The sequence below is a fragment of the Manacus candei genome, unplaced genomic scaffold, assembly GCF_025592945.1.
Source record: "Manacus candei isolate 608988 ecotype Guabito, Panama unplaced genomic scaffold, ASM2559294v1 h1tg000126l, whole genome shotgun sequence".
Taxonomy (NCBI): Eukaryota; Metazoa; Chordata; class Aves; order Passeriformes; family Pipridae; genus Manacus; species Manacus candei.
Genome location: NW_026138174.1, coordinates 1,519,059 through 1,547,021, shown reverse-complemented (window position 1 = coordinate 1,547,021; position 27,963 = coordinate 1,519,059). Strand labels below are relative to the sequence as shown.

The window sequence follows — 27,963 nt, the reverse complement described above, 5'->3', positions numbered from 1 at the left end:
TCACAAGGCGGGGTGACCCGCAGGGAGGCAGGGAACTCTGCCGAGCCCGGGGAGTGCCCCCTGAGGCGACCCCAGGGCGAGTAGAGGGGAAAGGCAACAGGACCCCGCCATGGCGGCCGCCGCCTCTCCCTCATGGCGGAGCCACTTGGTACCTCCCTCCTCCCCCCCCCGCCGCCAGCAATGGTTTCACCCCCTCCCCGCCTCACACAGGGGTGAGGAGGGGGCGTGGCTCCGACGTAACCCCGCCCCCTCATTAATATTCCCGACCGCTAACCAACGCGGAGTGGGCGGTGCGCCCGAGCCCCCTCCCTTTCCCCCCCCCGCGCTCATGAATATGCATGAGGGCGCGGCGCGTCGTCGCGGGGCGGCGCGGGCGGCGATTGGGCGGGAGCGGCGGCGCGCGGTGACGCGCGCGGCGGCGGTGCGGGTCCCGATTGCTGCAGCCGCTTGTCAGTGTGACGAAGATTGGCACCCGAGGTAGGCGCTGTCACTCAAACCCCGCTCCAGCCCCGCCGTCCATCACGGCGCGCCCGCCGCCGCGCCCGCCGCACGGGCAGCCGCCAGAGCGGCTTCCCCGGAGGGGTGGAAAAAAAGCGGGGAGAGGGAGAGCGGCGGCGGCGGCGGAGAAGGAGGGGGGAGGGACGGTGGGGGTGGGGGGGGGAGGAGAAGGGAGAGAGAGGGAGAGACGGGGCTGCGCCGCCCGTAGCGGAACGGGGGGTTTTAAAGGGGCGGTGGCGGCGGGCGCGGGGAGGGGAAGGGAGGGAAGGAAGGAGACGGGGGGAGGAAGGCGGGGGTGTGTGGTGGGGGGGAAGCGGAGCGAGGAAGGTTCTGGAAAGGGCCGCGGTGCGCCCGTTGTGTCCCGGCGGGGGCGCGCGCGCGGGGAGGAGGGGAGGACGCGGGAGCGCGCGCGGGTCCGCGCGGAGGAGGAGGAAGAGCAGGAGGAGGAGGAGGAGGAGGAGGAGGAGGAGGAGGAGAGGGGGCGATGGGATGGGGGGGTGAGGGAGGAGGAGGAGGAGGAGGCGACGTGATGCTTAAAGGGGCAGCGCCGTGTTGGCCGCTCCTTGGAGGGGCTGGAGGGGGGGCGGCGATGGGAACGGGGGGCGCTCCGCGGTCCCCATCGCCGCCGCCGCCCATCGCCGCCGCCGCCCATCGCCGCCGCCCCGGGCCCCACCGGGCCGCACCGGGGGCTCCGACCGCGGCAGCTGCTTCCTTCCTTCCCTCCTCCTTCCCTCCTCCCTCTCTTTCTCCCTCCCTCCTTCTCTTCCTCCTTCCCTCTCTCCTCCTCTCCCTCTCTCTCCATCCCTCCCTCCCTCCGCACCTGCGCTGCCGCGGGAGGAGGATGAAGGGGATGCAGGAGGTGCCCCCAGCCCCCGATTTTGGGGATGCTCCCCCCCGTCCGCGATCCATAGAAAGCGGAGCCTGCTCGTGGCGGTGTTGGTTTCTCCCCCTGTTTTTATCCCGTTTTCGGTGTGACCCCGCTGTCTCCCGGCTCGGTTATGGGCAGACAGCCCCTTGACACCCGGGCGGGGGTTCCCGAGTGTTTACGCGGCCGCGATTAGGAGCTGAGGTTTGACACTGCCCAGAGGCCCCGGGTTGCGATGTGTGTAAACAACAATAAATCAAGCGCTGGTTTTGTCCTGAAGTATCGCCTCAATTAGCCACATGTCCCGGGTCTCCATGGAGTACTCCATGGCTTTCCCTCATTCCCGCCACGGCAGTCTGACAATTAACAATATAACAGTATAAGTACTTAACACATCTGTGTGATATTTCTCTGTGTAGCTTGTTGTTGTGGGTTTTTTTAAAAAAAATATTAAACATTTTCTTTTTTTCTTAAATGGTGACATATAGTGTAATTTTAGAGACACAGTCACAGTATTTTTAATTTTTTTTTTAAATAGTTTTGTGTCCCTTTCTGCAGTTGTGTGTAAGTAAATGATGAGTGTGATTTTGGGAGGGAGAATCACAGAATGGCTTGAGTTAGAAGGGACCTTAAAGATCATCCAGTTCCAACCCCTTGCCGTGGACACCTTCCACTAGACCAGGTTCCTCTAAGCCCCCGTCCATCCCAACACTTCCAGGGATGGGGCATGAACAACTTCTCTTGGCAACCTGTGCCAGTACCTCACCATCCTCACAGTAAACAATTTCATCCTAATATGAGACTAGATCTGGTATGACACCCTTAAAAAAATTTTTGTGCCTTGCAATGAATTACATTTTTAATTTTTTTTTTTTTTTTTTTTCACATGAACTTACAAGCAGCCCAGGCAAGACTAATTTTTTTCCTTACCCCTCTTTGGAATATGATTTGTGCATTCCATTAAACACATCTCAAGAATAGGGAGGATGGGCAATATGTCCTGGATGTTGGAAAACACTTGGGCCAGGATCCTGTGGAGAATAGCAGAAGGGTATACATAATTTTCAACGTGTGCTAAATGTCTCATTTAATTGCTTTTTGTTTTTTAAAGCTAACAGTTTCTTTCTTAGTTTTTACCAAAAAAACATGCACGAAGTTTCTGATTTTATTCTTGAGCGTGCTGTGCACAAAGTTTCACCAGTGTAGATTGTTTGATGAGGGAAATCCTAACAACTGAAGCTTAAGAGATCCACACATCTTGCTGTTCTCTGTCCTGTGGATACACTTACAGGTTGTTCCCTTTCCTCTGTGGGATATAATCTGTTTATGATCTGCCTGTGCTTATGGGGTTATATCCCTTTAGTTACATGTGTGGTTAAAGTGAGATGGCTTCTGCAGCTGGATAGAGTCCTGGTTAGTCCCTGTCAGTGCACCTGTGAATTTTATGGATTACACTGAACAAGGAAACAAGTTGTTGTGATTGTATCAGAAATCCCTCCGTGTATTTCCAGACCGTGTCACTGCTACAGTATCAAGCAACAGCAAATGCATTTGAAGTGCTTTTCCCGTCAGATAAAATTGCAGAGTTACCCTTTTCTGAGGATAACTCACAGAATCGTTACATTCAAGTTTTCATAAGTTTCTGAGGAAAAAGCCCCGAAATATTTCACATATTCAAAATAAGTAATTCTGATGGTGTTCTTCATGTATGTTCTATCTTCAGTTTAATTTACAAACTGTACGGTATATTTTTAGTGCTGACTGTTACCCCTTGATGTATTTTCTTGTCATATTTTCTTGCCATCTTATGATTAAAGTATCCCCAGGAAAACTTCAATGTAGGTTTCACTGTGTCTTCTTAAGGTAATCTCCTGTTAAGTGGTGAAAGGCAGAGCTCAGTGTGCTTCAGTCACAGGGAAGTGTAGAGGCTGTTGGCACTGCACTGATATTTTGGAGACCTCATATCATTTCTCATTGATCTCCCGAGTGGGTTTGGGCCATGCTTTTTTTTTTTTTTAATCTGTGCTTGAGTATCCTCTACATAAATTCAGTATTAATACCTGTCTCATGTAAGAAGTGGGTCCTATTATCATAGTTTTTGCTGGACTGAAATTTTTCTTGTTACTATATTTCCTGTGTGCTGATAGGAAAACTGAGGATTCTTCAAATTTTGTGTATGTTGTTGTTGGAGTTGGTCGGGATTTTATTTTGTGTTTGGAAATTCCACTTTGGCATGTAAAAAGTCAGTCTGATATTAAGTAATTTACAGCCTTGATTTGTACTCTTAATCTCAATACAATTCTAAATATTTGGGTTATGTAAAAATGACATTTTAAAACTGAGTCCTTGCAGTCTTCCATTAGTAGGACTGAAAGGAGTTTAGAATTAATGAAATATAAGTTTAAATTTATTTTACATACTTTGGTCTCATAAAATAGATATGTCTTCTAGAAGCTGTACTTTTTTCTTCAGAATTTTGCTTTCCTATTATATTTCTCTGATACCTTTCTCTGTGCTGTAAATGCAATACTCCAATAAAGCCCTGATAATTCTAATTGCTACCACAGCAAGTTTGGAAGTGTTTAGGAGCAGTTCAATTTCCTGGAAAGGAGTAACTCTTTGGTGTTATTAAGCCCTGTGTTAGTGGCCAAGGATGAATGATCCACAGAACCACTGCTGTGGTGGTGGAACTGCCTGTTCTAATGGCCCTGTTAATGTCCTGAATGAAGCAACTCAAATTGTATTTCAGAATATTATGTTGTGGTCTGGGAGCCAAATGTTGCCTCTGCAAAACTGGCACATATGTGAAAGCTTACAGTAAAGCAGATTAATATTTTTATTTTGGTGTAACTAAGACTGAATTCATTTTTTTTTTTGGTGTGTTAAATTTAAAATTCTACAAATGTTACTTCTCTCTCAGCAGCAGCTGGTTACTTTAGTCTCACTTGTTAAAAGAGTCTGTAGGTTTAAAAATGAGAATTCTCTGGGGGGTGTTTTACCACAGCTCAGTGCTGTACAAAATGTAAAGCAACTTACTGCTCTTCCAAGCAAGAGGATTCCAAGAGCAAGGAGAAAAAGCTGCTGATAGAGTTCTTTCATTTGCTTACTTGGTGCCAGATGTTACCAAAATATTTTACCCAGACCATTATAGATCTCCCCAAGGTAACTGAGTGCTGAAATATTCACTCTTGTAGCAGGTTCTTCACTTTGTTCACTGAGGTTGTTTCCTGCCAGAACTGTGGGACACAGGATTCATCAAGTGGAACTGGGGGTGGGATAGGAAATAAAATAATGGCACCGCAGATCTGGAGACGCAAATTTTGTTGTTATGGAGCAGTGCCACGTTTTTATGAAGTTGGTGAGGGGCAGTAACTTGGTTGCCCTGCCAGCAGCATGGGTATACCACATCATGTGTGTCACTGAAAGGGAAATTTCAGTGTTAGAATGGAAATAAAGCTTAGCTCTTCTTGTCGTCACACGGTTGGTTATCGTCCTTCGTAGGAACACACTGTTTGGGTTTTAATACGGCAGCTGCTCCAGACCATGGTGTTCCCATTGTTTTCTACACAGGTGTATAAAAGGTATTTGCTGTTAAACCTGAAGGCCATTCAAGTAAACAGAGAGTCAGAAGGTGATATTCAAAAATGGGAGCTGACTGTGATAATCACAGACTGTCCCTTGGCCCGGCTGTGCCCAGGGGGCCGCAACTGTCTCTTCTGCAGCTCGCAGGAAATTCAGACAAAAAGTAGGACAATATGGCAGATTACTGCTGGTGTAATAAAAGAGGGATCCATTTTTTAAAGCTAACACATTCCAATTTATATTTTATTGGTGAGCTTTTGGAATTGCCTGTGGTTTTTTTTCTTGAGGACTGAAGAAGCTAGGAAATGTGGCTCTACTTCACATCCTGCTTGGCTTTTTTCAAATCACATAGCAAACAAAGCAAAGGGAAAAGGATATTAGCATGCTTACTGAAAAATAAAGTCCAAGCCTTTTATATTCAAAGGAAACAGAGGCAATTACAGAACAAAAATTGGAGCTTTTTACATGTCTAACGTGCCTGGAGAACGAAAATGTGAGTGCTCTGTTGCTTGTTCTTTGTAACTAAAGAACCTGAACTTCCAGGTCAGTCTATAATCACCTAATTTACGTGTTCTAACCCATTTTTGTGTGTTCCAGGCCATGATAGTAGCAATACCAAAAGTAAGATTGCCTGGTTATTTTTTATTGTTATTTTGAGGTGTTGTTTTCAATGGCTTATTTCTTTGTCATACTGAAATGTACCGTGGTGAATATGTTTGAGCAGGGTTATTCTGGCAAGTTTAAATGACTCAGCACCTTGAAAATTACTTTAAGAGAAAGTAAATATGTTAATTTAAAGGAAAGGGGGATGCTTCTTACTTAAGAGTTGAGTTCTGGAATTTGGCATTGGAGAGAGAGAAGGTCAGCATTCACATGGAGCATATGGCTGTTCCTTGAGAAACTTCAACAAATCATAAGCTCTTGGAAAACCTGGTTGATGTATGTTACTGGACAAAGATTTATTAACTAAATTATCTGAATATTCCATGTAACATGGGTGTTTTCCTGCCTGTTGGTCCTTGCATGTCCCTTGACTGTGCAGTCATCCTCTGGACCAAGTGGGTAACATGATGTGTCCCACAGCAGTAGAGGATGGATAAATTTAATCCTAATAGTCTTTCTTTACCTGTACTTCTCCCCCAACCCCAGAACACTTAGGCAGCAGTCCTGCTCCTGGTGGGATGAGGGCTGATGTTTGGGGAGAGGTGGGAAACAGAGTGGGGCAGGAAAGGAAGGATTTTTATTTAATCACCATTTTGAAAAGAAAATAACAGTTTATTTTAGGGCCTAAACTTAGTAGCAAAACAAAGTTGTTCAGGTTTTACCAAATGTTAAGAGTGAAAACAGGGAAGGTTCTGGAAAAGTTAGTGGTGGATTGGAACTGGATTTGACAGAGGGTTACTGGACTAGGATTTGATGTGACTCAATTTATTCACTGGTCCAAGTCAATGCTTGATTCATTAATGGGGTTGTTTTCCTGAAATCATAAAGGACATAAAAATGAAATAGTTGATAATGCAACATCTTGATCTTGATGAAGTGTTTAAATGCCAAAAATGCATAGAGGGGATTTTCTTACCCATTCAATATCCAAAGTCCATTTTAAATGCAGTTATTATTTAAATAAAACTCCTCTTCATCCTTCAACTGTACTTCAATAGTGTTAGGAATTCAGTCTTTTACAGAACGAGTATTTGGAAACTTTTATGATTTTATAATAAAAATGTTGGAAAGCAAAACATATGTTTACATAAACTGCTAACATTGTAAAGTATTCAATAGCAATAAAGGCAGTGAGACTGGTGGTTATTCTGTGTCTTCTTCATGAAACCACAAAATATAAACACAAAACAAGATTAACTTCGGTCATAGTTTATTGGGTGCTGATGCAAATCATGATTAAAATAGGATTTCCTGTTGCTTTGACTTAATTTGTCTGGCAGGATATGGTTCTATGAGTGTCTCCAAAAGCAGGAGATTCACTGCAAGCTTGTGTGGATATTCCAAAGGCTTCAATGGCAAAGGGATGAAATTGTGTCTAGTATATAAGCAACCTTGTTGTTTATCCATGTGTGGAATGCCAGGGAGATATGGAGGGTGGAGTTCTCTCTTTTTTTCTTTTTTTTTTCTTTTTTCTTAATGGAATTTTTTTTGAAAAAGTAATTAAATATCATTAAGTAAGACAGTTGCACCAGGATCAGTTCCAGCTGTGGAACTGCTGATACACGTCCTCTGGTATGTGAGAGGTGTTCATAGTCTTTGTAGTGCCACCCTCTCTAGGCACTGTGTTCTTGATTTTTGTGTCCAAAATGTTATGACAGCACACTGGGTAAAAGCCAGGGGGCAAAAATTCCTTCTCTGTCATGTTACAAGAAATATGTGTGAGGATTCATGATGTGAATGTGAGGATTCACACGCTGGAACCATGAAAAGTCCTTTAGTTTGCAGTGTTAAGAAGACAGAAAGAAAGGAATCTTTGCTTACTATGTGAATATTGGTGATGGATGAGGGAGTGATGGGAAATATTTTTGCTCCCTCATACCCTAATCCCTCAGGAGTCTTGGAGCAATTAAAGGAGGTTTCGTTTCCCCCGACTTTTGTTTTTCTCTTGCCAAAATTGCTGCTTAGTCCCCATAATTCCTTACTTTATGGAGCTAATAAAGCAGGGTCAAATTACAGTGTGAATTGGGCAGGGGAAACTGAGATGGTGCAGGAAGTTTCTTGAATTTGAGAATCTTTTGATAGTCAGAAGAATGAGGTTTTTCATTTTGGAGGAGGTAGGAGAGCAACCTGAGGATTTCCTCCTGTAATGCCAAGAGCTACCTGGGGGCAGGATACCTGGGATACTGAGGTGACATTATTTTGTGACTGAGTTGAGTAGGATTCCTCATCTTTCTTGTCTCTGTTGTTAAGAAGTGCTGTGGTAAATTGGTGATGACATGAACCAGGAACATAAACCATGATTATGTACCACTTCCCAAGAAATATGTCGGTGTGCACACAAAGGGTGTGTGCAGAATTAGGAGCTGGAGTTCCTCACAAGACCCAGATGTCCTTAATTTTACTTCTGTTGCTGTGCCTTGAGAAATTTATATGATCTATGCATCCTTAATATCCATTTTATCAGTTAACTGTATGTGCAATTTTAGCTTATAAAGTGGCATGTTTCATAATACTTTTTTTTTTGTATTTGGTTCCTGCAAGTAGGAGAATTTCCTGATTTAAATATACCAAAAGCAGAGTTTACAGAAAGAGTGAATTGCTAAAGTAACGCAAGTCTTTTAATGAGGTAGTTTGTTGTTTGTCATGCTGTGTGACATCGTGTGGTGATGCTTGGAAGGTGGTCTGTGATATAAATATTTTGTGTGGCATGTTAAGTTATGAAATGGGGGGATATGAAAAGAGGATGCTATGAAAGATTAATGAGACAACAGAGCAGTATATATAGTGTTGGAGAGATCTTACTGAATGAAATCAGTGCTATGTAGTATGTATATTCAAAATCCTACATGCTAAGAAAGGTTGGTGGTAGCTTTTAGTGTAACCTGTATCTCTGCAGAAATTCAAGTTTAGTTGTGGATTTTAATTTATTTTTAGTTTTCGGTTTCCTAAAGTGTAATATGCATTCAGTTTTTTAATGTAATCTCATATTCATTAAGATTAACATATAAATAACTCTATTGCACCACCAAACAATAAAGGGAAAAAAGTGACACAAAGTAAATCTCATTTTACTGCAACCAAAAATTGGTTTTGTGGCTTTTTAGGGCTTGACTCCCAGGGCAATTGACAGCATAGCTGTTGTATAATAACTATGTAGCTGTATCTGTGTGATGGAACTCCCTCAGGCTGGTATTATGTTCCTGAACAGGAACATCATCTTTCTTAAAAGTATAATATTCTAAATAATGACTGTACTTTGTAAGTACATAAGACAGAGGAAATGGAAGCCACCTTGCTGCTGAATGAGGAGAACATTCTCATTGAGCACAGCTTTAATAAACTTGTCTGCATCAACTTCATATTGATTTGTTTGTCTTAATTTCACTGAATGACTCTTCGTGGGCAGGTTGATGGAGATCAATAGCTACTGCAGCAAAGGTGGAATGAATCCTGGGTGGCATGTTGTCATCTGTACTCTGCTTACTTCTTCATTATTATTATTATTATTTGAATCTGTAAAAATACAGATGTATCTGGATCTTGATGTCTGCTAATACACACAGGTCTTTGCTTCTTCCTGGCTGACGTGCAAAGTGAGAGAATGATGGAAGAGAGGGTTCTTGGATAATTGACTGGGCAAGTTCATATTTTGCTTTGTGGTAGAAACCTCAATGGTGATTCCCTTTCTAAGAGACAAAGCAAGTTGCCCTTCGTTTTGGTTTCATAATTAAGTATCTTTATTATGATAACGTAACTTTAAAGCTCTTCAGCAAGAGGAATAGAGGGAAAACACAAATTGGCAAGAGGAATTCCTGGTTTAGGCTCCACAGTGCCTTGGTGTTGTCTCCATCCTTTCACAGGTGTATCTGCTCCCTGTTCTTGCCCCCACTGAGATATGCAAGAAGACATAAAGTGCAAACTCAGATCTCTCTTGTCTGGTATGTTTTATGGTAGACAGTAGTCTTAAATGCTGTCAAGTGTCTCTTGGAAGAGGGCAAGATGACTGCAGTGTCCCCTGGCTCCTTCTCAGCCACACCTTTCCCTCTGCAGCATCTTTCACTGGGCCTGTGTTTCTTTAGCACCTCTTTCTTCCTGCCCTCCATATCTCATAAGCTGTCTAGAAACTTGCCTATTTCCAGAGTTTCAGCTGAGGGCTTTGCAGGCAGGAGCTACTTCTTCATGCATTAAGTATTTTTGACTGACCAGAAGTGGCAGCAGTGGCACCACTGGTTCATTGCTGCAGTTGTTTCTGAATGAAGGGAACAGGTTTTTCAGATTTGCAGTAATTCTCCTTTATGTCTGAGGCAAGGAATAGATATTTTATCTAATTATCCCAGTTTATCTGGCAGTGACCTACATTTTGAAGATAATATGAATAGTGAGAAGTCCTCTATTTGAAAGTAGACCAGTAAATTGAGGTGGGTGAAAATGGATACCAAAATTATACAAAATACATGGTGTGTGAAGAAGGGAATAAGAGGGTTACAGTCTTCTCAGAACAGAACTGAGAAGCTGCAAAAATGGGAGAAGCCCATTCTTTGACAGTTTAAGGAAAAGTGGTAAGAACTTTTCATGTCTCATCTGCTCCTTGAGTCTTCAAGACCAGGTGTATGTATCACTTTGGACTGAAACTCCTTCTAGCTCAGTGTTTAATCTCTTATCAATGGCTGAAATTTATACTGCCTTAGAACCTCTCAGAGTGTCTTCCCTGCTCTGTTTAGAACAAAGTTTCATGAACCGGAGTTGGCATCTAGGTTGTGTCCAGGCCCTTAGAATTTTGCTTTTCTATGAACTTGTCTAAAAACCAACACATGCATAAATTTTCGTTCTCCAATCCAAATACCAACTTCCTCTCGCTTTCAAAAATGTTGGAGTTACTTTCACTCCAGTCCTCATGCAGTTGTGGACTTTGTGAGAAACAGATAATCTGGTGCAAGATCTGAGCTGTGTGTTTTAGCCATTGTATCATTTCAGGTGGCCTCTGTGCAACCTCGGTGCCTGGAACTTCCCCTGAGATGGTTTTTTAATGCTTTTCAGCAGTTGTGTTTTCTAAATATGTTTTCACAATCTTTGCTACATTGCTGTCACAATCATTACTGCTTCTTTTAAAGTAGCTTCAATGTATCAAACAGGTGCTATTAAATACAATACGAGTCATTTTAAGTGGTGATTTTTTTAAAGCTTTTTAAAACTGCTGCATAATCCTGCAGCAGAACCTGTGTTCCCAGAACACAGGAGCCTAACAATGGCCCATTCCTATCATCTGTTAGTTTTTATCATGTAGTAGATTACTTGATCATGCTTTGATTTTACCATGGAATGTATTCAAATGATTATGAAGGAACTTTAAATGGGGGGGGGGAAAGGTCTTTCACCTCTTTTGGTTTTGTGCTTAATTTTCACAACACTGGTGAGTTATTCCTGTCTGCATTTCGTAGTTTTATCTTTGGGATGTGCCTTGTCTAGTCTTAGCAGGCAGACACTGAGCCATAGAGTAAAATATGAAGGTTGAACAGTGAGTGAGTTATTAGTCCACATGGAGCCTTCTGTTAGAGGTGTCAGCAAACACAAAGGTAAATATGGAGAATGAATGTAATAAGATGAGGGAAAGTGCAGATAATAGCAGGGCATACGGGTGTGATTAGAGGTTATTAACAATGCAAAAAAAAAATTTGCAAAACATGCAAAAAAAAAAATCCTGTCAGTTCATTTAAATTGGTGAGGGAACCACATAATAAACCAGAATTTTTTTTAAATCACATTCAGTCTTAGAAAAGTTTGTTCTGTGTTCTTTTCTTCTGATTATTTTTCTGTTGTTTTTTAGGTTTCTGCCCTCGACGTTGTACGTGAGTGGCATCTCTGCTGCAACAAGATCATGTCTTCTTCAACCCATTGAAGGAAAGGGGTGAGCAGCTTTCTCACAGACAATATTTTATCTCATTTAGAAAACAGTGTGCCCTGGAAGCAAATACCATCATGTATTGTGTTGAAAAGTGAAGCCAGTTCTAGATGCTTTTCATGTGTCAAACAAGACTTGCTATTTTGACTTCTGTTTCTTTTTAGCTCTGTATGTGAATGTAAGGATTTATGTTATGTAGCAAGTGACAGGACTGAAGTTAAATAAGAATGAACAAAAGAGCTGTGGTGAATCTGCCAGTCATCCAGTTCTCTCTGAAGGACTTCAAAGGAACATGTATGAGGGAAAATTAGAAGGAATGATTACTTGTTAACCAGTCTGGTGGGTAGTTTCTTCACATCCCTAAGAGGGTTAGTGGTTAGTTTATAGCCTGAAGCATAACTATTTATATCTCTTACAAACATCTGCTTTAGCTTGTATATGTTAAAAAACGATACCACTGAACTCCAACAGCTTACTTACACCTTATGTTAACGTTACTGGGTGGTCCCTTTGCTCTTAATTACAAAGGAGTAAGCAGAGCAAGTGAGGAGTGATGTATGTTAAGTGATCACTTTGTGTGCCTGTTTCAGCTCACCTTTAATCTCTTCTCGGATATTCAGCTTGCATAGAATCTCCACATTTCTAATTATGATTACTCCATTTAGCTTCCTCCCTGCTTTACATTTTACTTCTAATTGTAGTAAAGGCTTGCTTTTTTCCCCCCTTTGCTTTGTAGAACACAATGCTTTTGTGAGCTCCTTTCACCACAGATATTGGTGGAGTCTCTAATTGCAGTTCATGCATCAGCTTCCAGTTACATGACCTTAAGTGTTTCCTTGGGTTTTCCACACGCTTTGCTTTCAAAATAAATAGAATGGGAGTTAGTTCTGTTCTGTGTGAAGCAGACTGGCAGACTCACCCTCGGGTTGTTTTTGGTATTTGTAACTCTCTGACTATAACACAAAGGCACAGCTTTCCTTCTACTCCCGATTCCTTTCACAAAGAATAATTGGCATTTTGAAAGCTAAGTTGTCCAGCAGTCATATGTTCTTAGGTTCACCTCAGATACCCAATACTATATGGCCTAAGGTATAGCTGTGCTGGTTAAAGATGGTCTTGCTGTGAGTTGAAAATCAACACACTTGAGCCAGAAATTACCACACGAGCAGGTCAGCCAAGAGCAGGGGTTGTGTGAGTGCACAGCAACGTGCCTGGGACAAAGTCAGCTGGTTTCCATCATAGCCACCTTTAACACAGGGCTGGACTGGCCTGCCTGACTTGATGTAAAAAAAAGGATCAGAAACTGCTCACGTGCTCTGTGAGCTCCGTGGTGGAGCTGTGGAAGTAATTAGCTCTGGCAGGGTGGCACTGATAAACATCTGGGAGCGATACCAGCATCACTGTCTGCAGAGTGAACATCTGCTGGGGCTGTGTCTGCTAACGAGAGCTGGGTGCTGCAGCTGAAATTAGCTTATAAAAGCCAAATGTGTAAATACCTTTTCAGTCACTTTTCTTAAAGTTTAGCATAGTTTGTTTCTTACCGCTTCTGGGTAATGAGGAGATGTTTCTTTTTAGTGAACCAAAGTAATTCCTCGGTTAATTGCCTCAGTTTAAGTGTGTGATTAGCTCAATTTGTTCTTCTTGATTTGCTGTAGTTGTCTTCACTAAATCTCATCAGTTCCTATCTTGCCTAATAGCTTAATCTTTTTCTGCTGTAATTATAAGTCAGAGGGGAAGCTCTTATGGGAAATAAAGGATATACCCATGTAGAATTCTTTCCAGTATTTCCCCTGGGACAAAATAGGGGAAAAGTCCTTCTAGATGAAGTAATCTATGGATCTAGCTCAAAGCTGTGCACCTCCTTTCTTCTTTGGTGTGTCCTGAGGGCCTTCCAGATGTGGAACATCTCTTCCTTATGAAAATCTGGAAGGAAGGGTTGGTCCAGCTTGTCTTATCTTTACAGGTTTACACATCTTTGTTGCTTCCCTCTCCATGTAGTTCTTTCTGCCACCAGTATGATCTCACATCCTCGTGAGCTCTAAGACATTCTTCCTCTTCTACAACTGTTTCACCTTCTATTTCCTCATTTCTGACCAGGAACTTCATCTTTCTCCCACAGCCAAACAATCTTATATTTAACAGTGCTTTATGATGAACTTCTTCAGGTTTAGAACTATTAAATAGTGTTTACTCTTCCTTTGTTGACCATTTCAATTGTTCTACTTTTATTTTGAGGGTAGTCTGGTCTGTACTTTGGGTGTCACAGTCAGAAATTACGTGTGCCTTTTGAGGAGGAAGAAAAACAGCATTTTCTATGTGCTTGTTCACTCTATAAATACAGAGACCTTGCCTTGGCTGTAAGCTGCCATCTATGAAATAAAATAAATGTTTAAACTCTGCTTACAGGATGATGTTTTAGAATGTGTCCCCTCAAAGTATTTTGAAAGGTATCTCACTTTGCTGTTGTGGCAAATGCTGATTTAACTTCTAACACCAAATGATTATAACTATAAACAAAATTTTAAAATCTGAAGTACTTCTTTCAGTGAGTGCATTTCTGTTGTTGCCTTTTTATTTTTAATTTTGGTGGGGAAATCAGTAATATTTTAGGAGTTTCAAAGAAAGAGATACTGATGTTTTGTAGACAGATATAACCTATTTTGCAAAGGAAGCCGTGTTTACATCATCCTGGTGAACTTCTCTGGTCTCTGAAGTTGTTTAAAAAGTTTTAAAATTGCAGCAATGCCTAGGAATCACACTTTGAGTGGAACTTGATGCAAAGTAAGGTTTAAGGTTTGTCCCGAGGAGTTTGGTTTGTCTCTGTGCCTGAAGCTGTTAACAGAGAAGGGAATCTTGAAATTTGTTCTGTGTTTCCAAAATGAAACACTTACTTGAGACTATTATAAACTGTAGGGGAAAATATCCAGAAATGTAAAAATTGCTCTTAAAAATGGTCCTGTACCATAGTAGTATGCAATGCTGAAGGAAAGATTTAAAAATAGTTGAAAAATTTGTGGGGATTGAACACATTACAAAGAAAAAAGTTCTGCTCAGCTCTTAAACTGCTGAATGTTCTAAAACTTAGTTCTTCAATACTGGCATAAGTGAAGGAGAGCAGAAAACTTGGACTTAATACCTGGATGTAATCTTTTTCAAGACATGAACTCTGACTTCTTTTTTAGTATGGATTTTTTTTTTTTTATAGTAGCTAAACATTAGGACTCCTACATGTCGAAAATTGAATTCTGTGGTAATAGCTGATGGTAATAGCTTAATGAGTTATGTGATTTCAGTTGTAATGGCTACAAATCTGACAAGAAAATGAACTGTAAATTAGTAATTTGATGGGTACACTCTGTCTGGTGGTGGTGCTTTGCTAGTTTATTTTTTTTTTAATTACCAGGTGTCTGACTTAAAAATATTTAACTCATCTGGGCACCAAACTCCAGCTAATGCCTAGAGGGAATAACATATATGTATTTACTTGTGCTGAAGTCCTATTTTAATTAATGTTTCCCAAAGTATCAGATGTCTCTGAAAACGAGATTTCAGAACTCCTTGGTCACTTCTGAAACTTTATAATCAAGTTGTTGTTCAAATATGCATGTAGTTTTCATTGTCAATAAACTCAGTGATTTCTTTGGGGAGAGATGTGCATAAATCTTATTTTTTTTTCCTTTATTTTTTCTTCTTGTCACTTTTTAGAACTGGATTTTAAGTGGTCACTTTTGTAACTTTTTTTTTTTTCCTTCTAAAGAATATTTGTTCACACTTATGATGATTTGACATAATTAACGTTTTATTAACCATGATGGCAACACAGACATTAAGTATAGACAACTATCAAGATGGACAACAGGTAGGTGTGGTTCTTTTTCTCTATGAACTAAGTACAGTTAGCAAGAGGAAGAAAGTAGTGACTTTGTCCTTAATGGCTACTTTGGCATTATTTAATTATCTGTTCTTATTTGTAAAGCAAGATCTTTAAAAAATGGCATCTTATCACTTTAATTCTTGGGTACTTATTAAAGGTTTAACTAATTTTTGCATGGTTTTTACTTAACTTCTGGAAGAATGGTTAGGTAAGGGGTTTTACTCTGTATCTACACTGTATTATTGGTGTGCTGTAATGATCCCATTTTTAGGAAAATCAAAGGGGTATCCATAATATTTTGTGTATATGGTACTTCAGTGTTCCTATGTCTGAAGTTACAACAGATAGAAGATGTCCACACAGTCACAAACTTGTTGATCTTCAGCAACTGAAGGAAAAATTTAGTTATCTAGAATTATATGCTACTTTGACTGCATTTAAATTGGTGGAATTATGCTTCGGGTTGAAAACTGGTTATATACTTAAATTCATTTTAATGAGGTTATGGGTTAGAATTGGTAACTGAAAAGCTGCTCAGTCAGAGTCCAGTTTCTTATTTGAGTTAGCAAACAGCTGGAATAATGAAACACGCTGGGATATGTTGCTTTTTTTTACAGCAGGCTGTATATTGCAACAATTTGAAATAGCCGGATTAAAATACTGTTGACTGGAGACAAGTCATGCCTAAAGGCCTGTACTCTGAAGATGCATTTTTAGGTTACTCTGTATCAGCCCTAAGCAGCAGATACAAGTACTTCTGTCAGCAGATGGCAACAATGGGGAACAGTCAGAAGAAAAAGAGGAATTTTTCCCATCTCTTAGGAAATGTTTATCTGAACAGAGTCTGGGATTATTGGTTTTTTTGTTGTTGTTGTTTGTTTCTTTCACTGCAGTTCTAATTTCTCTCTCTTCTCTCACCTGCTTTATATCCTTGGCTTTATTCCCCCACCAAGTAGATGCTATCCTGTGGCACATCAGTGAAAGTAAAATCTGATTTTTTTTTTTCTTAATAACAGATTGGGAGAGAGCTTCTTCTGTCTTATTTGTTCTTTATTTCAGGCTCTCAGTGTCCAGGTAATTCGGGTGCCTGCTGTTTTTGTAGTTTGGAAATGGCCCACAGAAAATATCTTGCAGTTTTAAGTGAGCTATTTCCTCTTCACAGTGAGATAGAACCCCAGCTGAACATACTCTCTCCCTTCAAGCTCTGCAGCTGTATGGCCAACATTTATAATCACTTGTCTGAGTCATCCCCTTTTAATTTGCTCCTCCTTCCTGTCATTAGCCAAGAAATGAGTCCATTAGTTGTATCTTTTTTTTTTTTTGCAAGCATTCTGGCTTAAAAGTCTTCTCTGGAGGAAGCTTTTTGCAAGTCAGGCTGCTCAGCTGGGTGGGAGATGCTGGGTTTTTCTCAGTTTTTGATTTTACTGGGAGATGGCTTGGCCCTTACAGGTGACAAAGCACAGAGCTTTTGGTTCCTCCAGACTTTCATGTTCAGAACAGCACAAATTCTTCTGCTTTTTGTTGTGTGGAAATAAATTCTGCCAGAGCCAGGTTCTCCAATAGTTTGTGGAGGCCAGGCTGTCATCTGAGAGGGTTCCTGTGAGCGATGGGATGATTTCATCTGATGGGAGAAGAGGGCAGAGCATTTCATGCTGTACACTTCCTCTCTGCAGTTGTCAGTTCTGGCTGCCTGGAGATGTCTGGAACAATGTCCATCCTCCAAGGATATAAAACTTGTTGGAGAAGTAGGAGAAAAGACTGCAGTGATTTAATAGCTTTGTGCAGATGCTCAAAGGGCAGAAAACTAAGGAGTTTGGGTTGAGGGGTGGAAACTATGAATTTCACAGGTCAGGTTCCTTTAAGACCTTTCAGTCCAAAAGATATTTAGCTGGAGGTGATGGGAAAACCACTTTCAAAGCACCCCAAAGGTGTTCCCAGCCACGTGGTGCAATGCAGGAGATGCTCAGTTGAAGCTGTGGCTCTGTGTTGCTTTTCTGGTGGTAGCACATTGTATGACTGTGTTAAATGGATGTGTAGAAGCAGTTACTGCTGTTTTTTCCTAAAATAATTGGTTGTTACAATAGATAAAATGGAGTGGTAAAAGTCAGGGGATGTTGTGCTCCTGATAATTGAAGGATTTTGGAGGGACACAAGAATATTTCAGTTCTTCTTGAGGAAATGTGCATTTTAATGGACAAGAAAAATTTGGAGATCCTCTTCTTCAGTATCCTGATACAAAGTACAGTAAGAAATAAAGAAAACTTAAGGGGAGAAACTTTTCTTTACATTGATTTCATCCCAGAGGATTTTTATGCAGACATCCCCATAAATTTTTTGGAGCAGCGTCCTTTAGCCTGTTCCAAAAGCAACCACTTCAGAGACAGAATGCTTTAACAGTTTACTGATATCTGTCAATCTCATTTTAAAGCCAAATGCTGAAACTTGGAGTGACCTTTACCCATAAAAAAGTGTCAAGGATTAAAAGAGGGGTTTTGTTACTGCTACTTTTTTTGTGTCACTGCCAAGTCATACCAACCTTCTGGCAATTTAGGAGCCCTTTGCTTTCCTCTTTTCCTAGAGAACAGTGCCCTTATTTTACATTGAGCCTACAGATTTACTTGTAACTTACTCTTTCTCTACAGATGCAAGTGGTGACAGAGTTAAAAACTGAACAAGATCCCAACTGCTCTGAGACTGATGCAGAAGGGGTGAGTCCTGCCCCTGTAGAATCTCAAACTCCAATGGATGCAGACAAGCAGGCCATTTACAGGTAGTAATGGACTTGTGTTCTGTCTTTTGAAGGGTAAAGAGTAGAGGATTTTTTATTTTTTTTTTAATAAATAATAATAAGTAGCTTAAAACCAGATGATCTCTTGGCTAACTGTCTCCGTGGTTTGCAGGGGAAAAAATGAGATCAAATTAGCCTCCCTGTCAGTCATCAGCCAAGAAAACAACTTCCCTAGATAGCAGGATTCTTCAGTTTCAGTAGTTTTAATGGATGTTCTAATGGATATTTAGCAAGCTACCTTAGACTGTTGGACTGTTGAACTGTGGTCACTATTTGTTATATTGTAGTTTTTATCTTTAATGCAAGTTTTTATTTTTATTGTAATTAGGTTGATCTTTGCTCCTTTTTTTTTTTTTTTAGCAATAACAATCTAATGCCCAGCAATTAGCTCGAAAGGGATTAAATATTGATGTACAAACACACTAATTTGAGATTTTTCAGTGTTAAGTGCTGTGCTAAGCAGTTTGCTCAGTTTTGATGAGGTTAAATGTTGTTTCACTTTAACCATTTTATAAAGACAGAATTATTACTGGTTTTCAGGTTAAAAAAAAAGGGAAAAAACAAACAGCAAACTACCAAAAAAGCCAACCTGACGAGAAAGACATATTCACTCATTTACAGACTTGTGCTAACAAAATCATCTTCTCCTCAGAGCATGATTTCATAGGAGGCCTCTGAGTACAGCCTGAATACTATTCTCAATTTTTTGAAGTTATTTTGTGATGTATAAGTGTGGCCCACGTTAAAGAATAGATGAATTTTATCAGACTTCATTTAAATCTGCATTCATCCTGTTTGTAAATCCTAATTCTCATTTCCAGTGCACTGTATGAATGTATCTCTTCCTGTTCAATTTCAGTGAATTAAATAGTATGTCAGAGCTTTTTCACTTTTGATTGTTCTCTTTATTTAAATATATACCTATTTTAGTGCTGTATTTGCCTTTACAACGTGACAAATCAAAATGAAAATAAACTTATCATATTTTGCTACTACCAGTGATGTTAAATGCAGTCTCTTCCAAGGCTTGTCACACTTACATGAGTGACTGTGACCTTATCTGAGTTAGATGTCCTAATTTTCAGTGGTGTACACATAAGTGAAAATATTTATTCATGTGTTTAAACTTTTTTTTTCTAGGCACCCACTATTTCCCTTGTTAGCACTATTATTTGAAAAATGTGAACAATCTACACAAGGCTCAGAAGGCACAACTTCTGCTAGTTTTGATGTAGATATTGAAAACTTTGTAAGGAAGCAGGAGAAAGAAGGAAAACCTTTTTTCTGTGAAGACCCAGAAACCGATAATTTGGTAAGTATAAGCTGCTTGTTTTATTTCTGAAACAGTCATCACATTTGCATCTTCTTCCTAATTCCTGATCTCCACTGGTGTGTATAGTTTTTCTTCACGTTTTTCTTCCTGTGAGAGATTCTTGTTTATGTTAATGCTGAGAAACATTTTTTGAAGTTTATTCTGACCCCTTTTTTCCCTTTTATCTGTAAATTTACGTTGGGCCCTTCACAGTTGTTTCCTCTTCTCAGTGTTTTGGATACAAACAGAAACATATCCTTGCCATAGCCAGGTTGACTGCATATCAATTTTAGAGTGTATAGCATATATTTATAAAAAAACATGTAATGAATGTAAATTTTTTCCAGCTGTTTTTCTTAATCAGGATTCATGTAATTAATGTGGGAGAAGAGCTCTTATAAGATGAGCTTAGAAACTCTTTACAATATACAAATTATTTCTTGACTCCTTTAGGCTTTCTGGAAGTCCTTCCTGTGATGGATCTGTGATTTTCCCTTTTTTTGATATACTTGCCTTCAATATTTTAGTCAGAAATGAGAGTTAGTTCTGTTCTGCATGAAGCAGGTCTGCAGACTTGCTAAGCCTCAGGTTATTTGCTTCATTTGTGACTTAATTCAACACAAATACACTGTTTTCCCTTACCTCTCTAATCCCAGTTTCTTTTCAGAAGCACAGCTGAAATTTAGTAGGTGGAATGTAGTAGCTTTGACTCAGTGGATGAGGAGAGAGCAGTGGATGTGGTTCATCTTGAATTTTGATGTCTCTTACAATGTTCTCATAGACAAACTGATAAAATATGGACTAGATAAATGAGGAGTGAGATGGACTGAAAACTGGGTGAACCACTGGGCTCAAAGGATTGCAGTCAGCAGCATGAAAGCCACTTGAGGGCAAATTATAAGTGATGTATTCCAGGGACTGATACTGGAACCAGAACTGTTTAATGTCTTCATTAATGACCTGGATGATGGGGCAGAGTGTACCCTCAGCAAATTTGGAGATGTTGCAAAACTGGGAGGAGTAGCTGGTGCACAGATGGTTCTGGCACTGTTCAGAGGTACTTTGTTGGTTTTGGAGAAATAGGCAAACAGGAATCTTATGGAGTTCCACAAAGGGAAATGCCAAGTCCTGTACCTAGGGAGCAATGATTCCCCCTCCACCAGTACACCTTGGGGGCCAACCAGCTGGAAAGCAGCTTTATGGAAAGCAGTCTGACAGTCCTGGTGGACAGCAAGTGCATCCTTGCAGCAAAGAAATTCAACATACTTAGGCTGTGTTAGGAAGAGAATTGCCAGCAGGTCAAGGAACGTGATCCTTTCCCTCTGCTTGGCACTGGTGGGACACATCTGGAGTGCTGGGTACAGTTATGGGCTCCTCACTTCTAGGCATGAATATACTGGAGTCAGTCCAGCAAAGGACCAAAAAGAAGATTAGGGGATGAAAGCATCTCTCAATGTACCTAAATACCTAACAGGGGAGTAAAGAAGACAGACCCTCTGACTCCTCTCAGTGGTGCCCAGGGAAAGGACAAGAGGAAAGGGACATAAATTGAAACACAGGGAAGTTCCATTAAAACCTTTTTACTGTGAGGTGGATTGAATAGTACAGGGTGCCCAGGGGGGTGGTATTCACCTCTGTTAATGGGCTGCACAAATCTGGCTGATTTTGCTTTAGGTGGATGAGGAAGTGTTTATGTCTTGGATCCCGTGGCTCCTGAGGTCAGTACTGTCTTGAACTGGAACCAGGTTGCAAAATTAAAAATCTTTGGCATTGAACTCCTGTCCTGTGGTCATATTGTTAGCTGTGACTTTCTGTTGCTAGATGCCAAATGAAATCTGAGTGCAGCTTGTCCTCTGCCTGTCCTGGAGGCTGGGAGCTCTGAACAGCTGACATTCTGTCAGGCTGATCATTTTGTCTGGGGCAATGAGCAGAAGAGTTTCTGTCAAGTAGTGAACTGGCTAGTATGGTTTTCAGTCCCTTCTTCAGCTTGAAATGTTGGTGCTTGCACAGAGAACGCTGTAGATGGGCAGTTTTTTCTGCCTTGTGTCAAATAAATATATACATTTTTACACAGATTAAAAATCTCTTCTTTTTTTGTAGAGAGGGCCCCTATTGTGCACCTTTGTTGCATCTTCTGTTTTTCTGTCCTTCCCTTTTTAACTCCCAGTGTTAATTAAACTATTCACTTGAAAGGAGAAGCCGTTAGGGCTGTTAATTAGAATGAGCTAGAAGGGTGGAGCAGGTAGGCCAGACAACTGATTGCTTTCCACCTGTGTTCTTCTCTGGACCCAAAAGAGTCAAACAAATCAGATTTAAATGCTTGCAATCGTTCAACTTGGAGCCAGAGCTACACTAAGATAAATTGAGTATCACAGTACTCAAGGAGCCAAATTCAAGTCCTATCTGAAGAGTCACAGTGAGGAAATGGGCCACTAATTCAGATGTTTTGTTTTGGTTTTTATTTTATTTCTTTTGGAAGTGGCATGTAAAACTCAGCTACTCAGGTTTTGTGATGGAGCTTAAACTGATGGCTCCAAACCAGCAGAATATAATTTCATTCTCTGTACTGCCTGTCAGCTAATTAACCAGGTAACAGAAATTATGAAGGGTTGCAGATGGTGACTGTAGGGTCACTTACAGTCCTGGCAACGTTCCACATTGTGCTCTCACTTGCATATTCCACAGGAAGAGCTTGGTTTTCATCCAAAGGAATCAGATTAATCTGAGTGGTGCAGGCATTGGATCAGTTTGACCATAAAGGAGGTTCATTAAGAGCAGTGTGTGGTTGTTCCAACTTGAGTAGCTCTAAAGATACAGTCTAGATTACCTTGTTACTTGGGTATTATGGTTCCCATTCTGAATTAATTGGTGGTTTCCTGCATTAGTAGTATAAAGGATTTCAGCACTGGGAAATACCAGTAGCATCCACCTGAAACTTAATTTTAAGGATACCCATATATTGTTAAGACTGGCCTGTAAACCAAGTTTCAGACTTTATTTTCTAGATGGAGGGATTCTATTCCTTCCAGTTAAACACTCCAACAGCATAAATTGATGATCTTGTAGCAGCAAGGCAAAGGGTTGTGGTCCACTCAGAAATAGTGTTACCAGGCCTTTTATTCTGCAGTGTCTTTCCCAAGTCTGATTTTGTCAGGCACGTGGTCAAAGCAGGATTTTTGCAGTGAAATGAATAAGAACATTTCTATAACTGTTGGCTTCTGGATGGGTCAGAACTTTGGTGTTAGGATTCAGCATGTTTAAGAGAATGAGAATTTCTCAGAAGAAATTATAAGAATTTGAAAGGATGTGGAAAAAGTTGCACTTTATTGTGCAAGGTGTTTTTTAGGGTACTCCCTGAAATTACATTGATTAACTTTATTTTTTTATTTGGCTTATTACTATTTTCCTGGTTTTTTCTCTATGTGCATTCATGTAATAGAGTTAGCCATGCTTTATGTTCAAAACCTGCAGCACTAAAAAATACCTCACAAAACTGTGCTGTGGCTTCCCTGAAGTGTGAAGTTTCAGTTGTTGTCTCTTCTTACATCTGAGAGGTGTTTAAGATGCCTCTTTCCAAGGAAGAGCATATAGCAGGAAAATGCAAAGTTCAGTTCTGAGATCTGTTGAAAGAAAACTGAGAAGCTTCATTCCTACTCCTGGACAGGTTTTATCAGCTTGCTCTGAGATGTAGGAAGTCTTGATGTTCTAGGTTTGTGTGTATTTTTAACGCAGATCCATCTTCCAGTCAGAAGAGGCAGTTGTCTTCCCACTGGAACTCGCCCCTGAGTTCCAGTCCATCCCTAATAAATACACAGAGAAAGTGGCTTTTCTGTGGCAGCTACATTTGCTCCTCAAGAACTGTAGGCTGCAAACAGAACTTTGAAACTGTTCCCTTCCGACTCCACTGACTGACCACGCAGGTTTAGATTATTTAGAGAGAGGTAAAAGGGAGCCACAGGTTTATGTTCTGGGGTTTTTTGCAGTAAGTACTTAGCTGTTACAGATGTGCATGGCACAGCCTATTATTTGAACCAGAACTGTCCTCTATCTTGGAATGTCCTCTGCAGGTTTCTTCCAGTTTTCAATAATTTTGTTCTCTTTTCTGAGGCTTGGTCACTTGTGGTGTCTCTGTTGATGTTCTCTGAACTGGATGAAAGTGCTGATTAGCTGCAAGAAGTGCAGCTTTAGGGGGAACCTCATCAATAAGTGTCTGCAGGGAGGGGGCAGAGGATGGACCAGGCTCTGCTTGGGGGGCCCAGCAAAGGGACAAGAGGAAGAGGCAGGAACTGATGCCCAGGAAGTTCCACCTGGACATGAGGAAGAACTTCTTTGCTGTGCAGTGACCCAGCACTGAACAGAGACCAGAGGGAGTGTGAAGTCTCCCTCACTAAAGATATTCCAGAACCATCTGGACACAATCCTGTGCCATGTGCTCTGGGATGGCCCTGCTGGAGCAGGGAGGCTGGACCAGATGACCCACTGTGGTTCCTTCCAGCCTGACCCATCCTGTGCTGCAGACCTCCCATTTTCAAATCCTAGTCCCTGTGGGAATGAAGTGGAAGCTGAAGGCTGTGCTCGTGTTCTTCTTACTAGACTGGAAGTGTGCTTTCTTTTCCAAGCTTTAACTACCTCCTCATCTGTTTTGGAATGTTATTTGCATCCACCTTAGTCCTTATATCAAGCATCAGTATCAGAAGACCTGAGTTTGCAACAAAATCTGCTCTGTATCACTAGCCAGAGGTTCCCAAGTGCATGTGCTTCTTTCTGGAAACATGCTCAGCTTCCAGCTCAGTGTCCTCATTACATGGAGTATCATCTGTTGGAGCTTCATACCCTTCACCCCTTACCCTTTGCATCTGTACCTCTTTTTCACAGATAAAACAGATCTTGTAATCAACCACTGCTCTAAACTGCTCTTTTTTTCTCCATTTGTATCCTTTTGTGCTTAGGACTTACACAGACAGGCTCCTCCACGTCTAAGAGGTTGTTCAGCATGAGTGTTTGCAGATAATTTTTTAGAGCTTTCACAGATTACATGTTTTAAGACTTTCATTACTTAACACTGGTTTTTTGTTTTTTTTTTTTTTTTTTGCTTAGTGTTAACCCAGATGCTGCATAAATATCACGTTGCCTCAGAGTGGTTCCTACCTCTTGTGTAGCTTCTGTTCAGAGTAAACTCTTCCCCCATATGGGTGACTTTTCAAATTACCCCACATTCCTAGGACCACAGGATGGATCAGGTTGGACTACGAGCTCAGGAGGTCTGTAGTCCAACCTCCTGCACAAAGTAGGATCAGCTCTTAGGTCAGAGCAGGTTACTTAAGGCTTTGTCAAGTCTAGAAACAATACAAAACAAGGAGTGTTAAATATGCTCTCACTTTTGTATTTGAACAGGACACTCACTGACTTTTTTGAAGACCCCTCAAGTTTTTTGTTTTGTTCAGGGTAAGGATTTTTGGTTCAGTACCCTCTTCTCAAAGACTGTCCTATTGAATTCTTAGTTGTGTCAGGATAGGTTGTAGTGGTGAAGCCAGCTGATGTAGTTTGAATATTCTTGACTGAACAAGTCACACTTTTGCATTTCTGACCAGTGTTCTTAGTATTTTAATGTGCAGAACTGTCTCATAAACATCTAGTTATACCTTTTCTAGCTATGTCAAAAAGGGGAAAGAGGTTTTTCTAATAAAAACAAATGAAGACAAGATACCCCCCCCTCCTAGAGTTTGTGTTCTTCCCCTGAAGACCTAAATTACCCCAGGAGAATTTGGGTCAGGGAGGTAGGTGAGCTGTGAATGAATTTTAATTGTTTGGGTTTTTTTGCAAATGGAAAGAGTTATTTGAGTGAGAAGATTGTGTCAGTATATGGAGATTCTTTCATGCATGTTGTGTGAAATTATAGTCCAGGTTTATTTCTACAGCTGAAAAAACTGAATCAATTGGCATATAAAAAAATCCATTGTTCTGTGGCATATTCTGTCCAGGAGCACTAAAAACCAAAAACAAGGTGGTAGATTTTGAAGTTGTGTCTTTAGAGAACACAGGAGTGAAATATTACTGCTGCCATGGCCTGTCTGAAAACACTGCTTTGTATTAATTTTGTTCAACATGGGTGATTTTATCAGGAGTTCTTGAACTTCTGCTGACATGGAACTTTGGTCCACCCGTGCTGCAAGAGAGCAGGAGCCATATGGCCACAATTAGTGTAGTTGTAAATTAATTAATAAGTCCTGGTGACAGGCATGGCACATTTACAAAGTTTTGTTTGCCTTCTAGCACAGCTTCCTGCAAGAGTAGAGTGGCAGTGTGTGGCTCTGGAGAAACCTGGATAGTGTTACTGATTCTTGATTTATGGTTAATTCTGACTTTAATTCAATTTTCGCTTCAGGTATTGACCATCAGTTTGAAACTAAATCTAAGCTGAAGAAAGGGCTTTTGTTTTTCCTCCAAACACGTGCCGATAAATAAATAATACAAATATGGGTAATGTTTTAAGAAAAATAAACCCTCTTGACCGAGCAAAACTAATCCCTAATAGAGTTAAATATTATGTGTCCAAAGGCATATTTTTGTTACCTCAGTTTTAGCTGAATGTTTAAAGCACTCACTGACATACGTGCAATGTGTTGATCTGCAACATACAAAGAATTTCCTAGTTTAAGCTTTTTTGTCTCTGGAACAGAGTATGTTTAGACATGGATAACCTTTGTTTTGTGGTAAAATCTAGTTAAATTTGCATGGTTTAACTTCGCTGTGTTTAAAGGTACTTAAAGAGAGTTTAAACAGCAACCTGGGCTGATTTAGGAGATCACTGTTTTATGCCTCAGTGCTGGGTCGTTGCACTTATCATTTCAAAGGCTTTTGGTGTCATAGGTCCAAAGAGTTACCAGATACTAATTTGGATCCACTGCCTCACATCTACAGCTCAGATGTTTCTGCAGCTGTGCTTCGAAAGATACATGTAATTTTTTTTTCTTTTTAGCCCTGAGAAGAAATGAGATTTTCTTCCTTTTTTTTTTTTTTTTAAATCCCTTCATGTTTTTGTCTCTTGTTTATTTTAACATACAATTGTCTACAGTGAGTGAGTGTCCTACAGCTGGAATACCTTCTGCTGGAAAAACAGGGAGAAGATCTGTCACAATGAAAGCTGAAGTGTCATGGTGGAGAGGGGAGAACACCCAGAAGTTTTCCTGCCTTGATCTTCTCTGGGTGCTTTGAAAAAAGGCAACTTCAGCTCCCAGTTGGCTTCTTGAGTTAGAAGTAATAGGTGGATTAGTTCATAAGGCATCATTTCTGATCATTGGATTCAGTGCTCTGGCCAGGGAAGTGACCCTTCATATAGGAGAAGCTTTTCCAAATAATTATAAAATCAAGCTGTGCACTTTGCCTCAAAATTATAATTATTCAGTTTCATAAAACCAAAGGGTATTTCTCTTGGAGATCTAACATAGCACATAAATGTTGGGGGGTGGCATGCTGTATAAAAAATAATTACTTTGCTAGTGTGTTGTGTACATATTTGAATGCCCTGGATTTCTTACTGCTTCATGAAAATTTAGACCATCTGGGTTTGGTTTTAGCTTTTGATCTTCTGCCATGACCCTTACAATCACCTAAGCTATTTTTATGCAGTATGTAATGCCACTGGTTATCCAGGCTTACAAGTCTTTTTCTTACAGTAAACATGATAAGTATTCTCAGCATGTACATATCTCCTGCACTTTGATTTTTGTTTAAACATGGATTTTTTTTAAATGGGTTTCTTGCTTTTTATTTAATGATTTATATTTCATAACCAGTCTCCTCACCTGAAAGTTCTTTACAAGGTTTTACCTGAGAGTTGTTCATCTTTGACATACAACTGCAGAGGAACTTAAATAAAAGCCGTAGGACTGACAAACTGTTTGATTACTTTAAGCTTTGTTGAACAATGTGACAAAGCTTGGGACCTCTTTATTCTAATTTAATTGAGAGATAAAAGCTGTTGTGTTTTGGTTACAGGTGAGATGACAGGCCATTTCCTGTACTTTCACCCTCCCTAGCAGTCTGTGTGACAAATTTATGATTAAATCACAGGAGGGTCTTCTCAGTGTGTCTCAAACTCATGTGTACACTTTTGGTTTCCTTGGGTCAGGGTGTAACGTGGAGCTGATATCTCTAAATTATAGAGCTCAAGACAACTGCTGGTGGCCAAACCTATTCCAACCTTGCTTTCCAAATAATATGTGTGGATGGGATTACTTTCCTTCACTTTCAGTCTTGAGTGTTTTTATGGCACAGAGTTCTTCAGTGGGGTTAAAGATCATCCCATGCCCTGCAACACCTTCACTGTGCTCTGTCTTAATGTGTCACGTGTGACAAAGATCATGTTGTTGTCCTGTTCTGTTTCCCCTCTGTGGTAGTTTACTTATGTTCCTTTCACATTTCAGGACTTAGCAATTAGCAAGTCTGCTTTAATTGGATGAACTTTGGTACTGGGAAGTAG

At 40.6% G+C, this 27,963-nt stretch overlaps 1 protein-coding gene across 1 annotated transcript in view; it reads left to right on the top strand.

The window, feature by feature from the left end:
• The first annotated feature begins 354 nt into the window (after nucleotides 1-354).
• The window catches only part of PKNOX1 (PBX/knotted 1 homeobox 1), a 43,000-nt gene continuing 15,391 nt past the window's right edge, over nucleotides 355-27,963 (top strand). Inside the window, exons 1-5 of the mRNA XM_051770844.1 lie at nucleotides 355-477; nucleotides 11,433-11,513; nucleotides 15,265-15,366; nucleotides 18,024-18,151; nucleotides 19,310-19,481. Coding sequence (XP_051626804.1) covers nucleotides 15,316-15,366; nucleotides 18,024-18,151; nucleotides 19,310-19,481 — 351 coding nt within the window. The 5' untranslated portion in view covers nucleotides 355-477; nucleotides 11,433-11,513; nucleotides 15,265-15,315. The remainder of the gene's footprint in view (nucleotides 478-11,432; nucleotides 11,514-15,264; nucleotides 15,367-18,023; nucleotides 18,152-19,309; nucleotides 19,482-27,963) is intronic.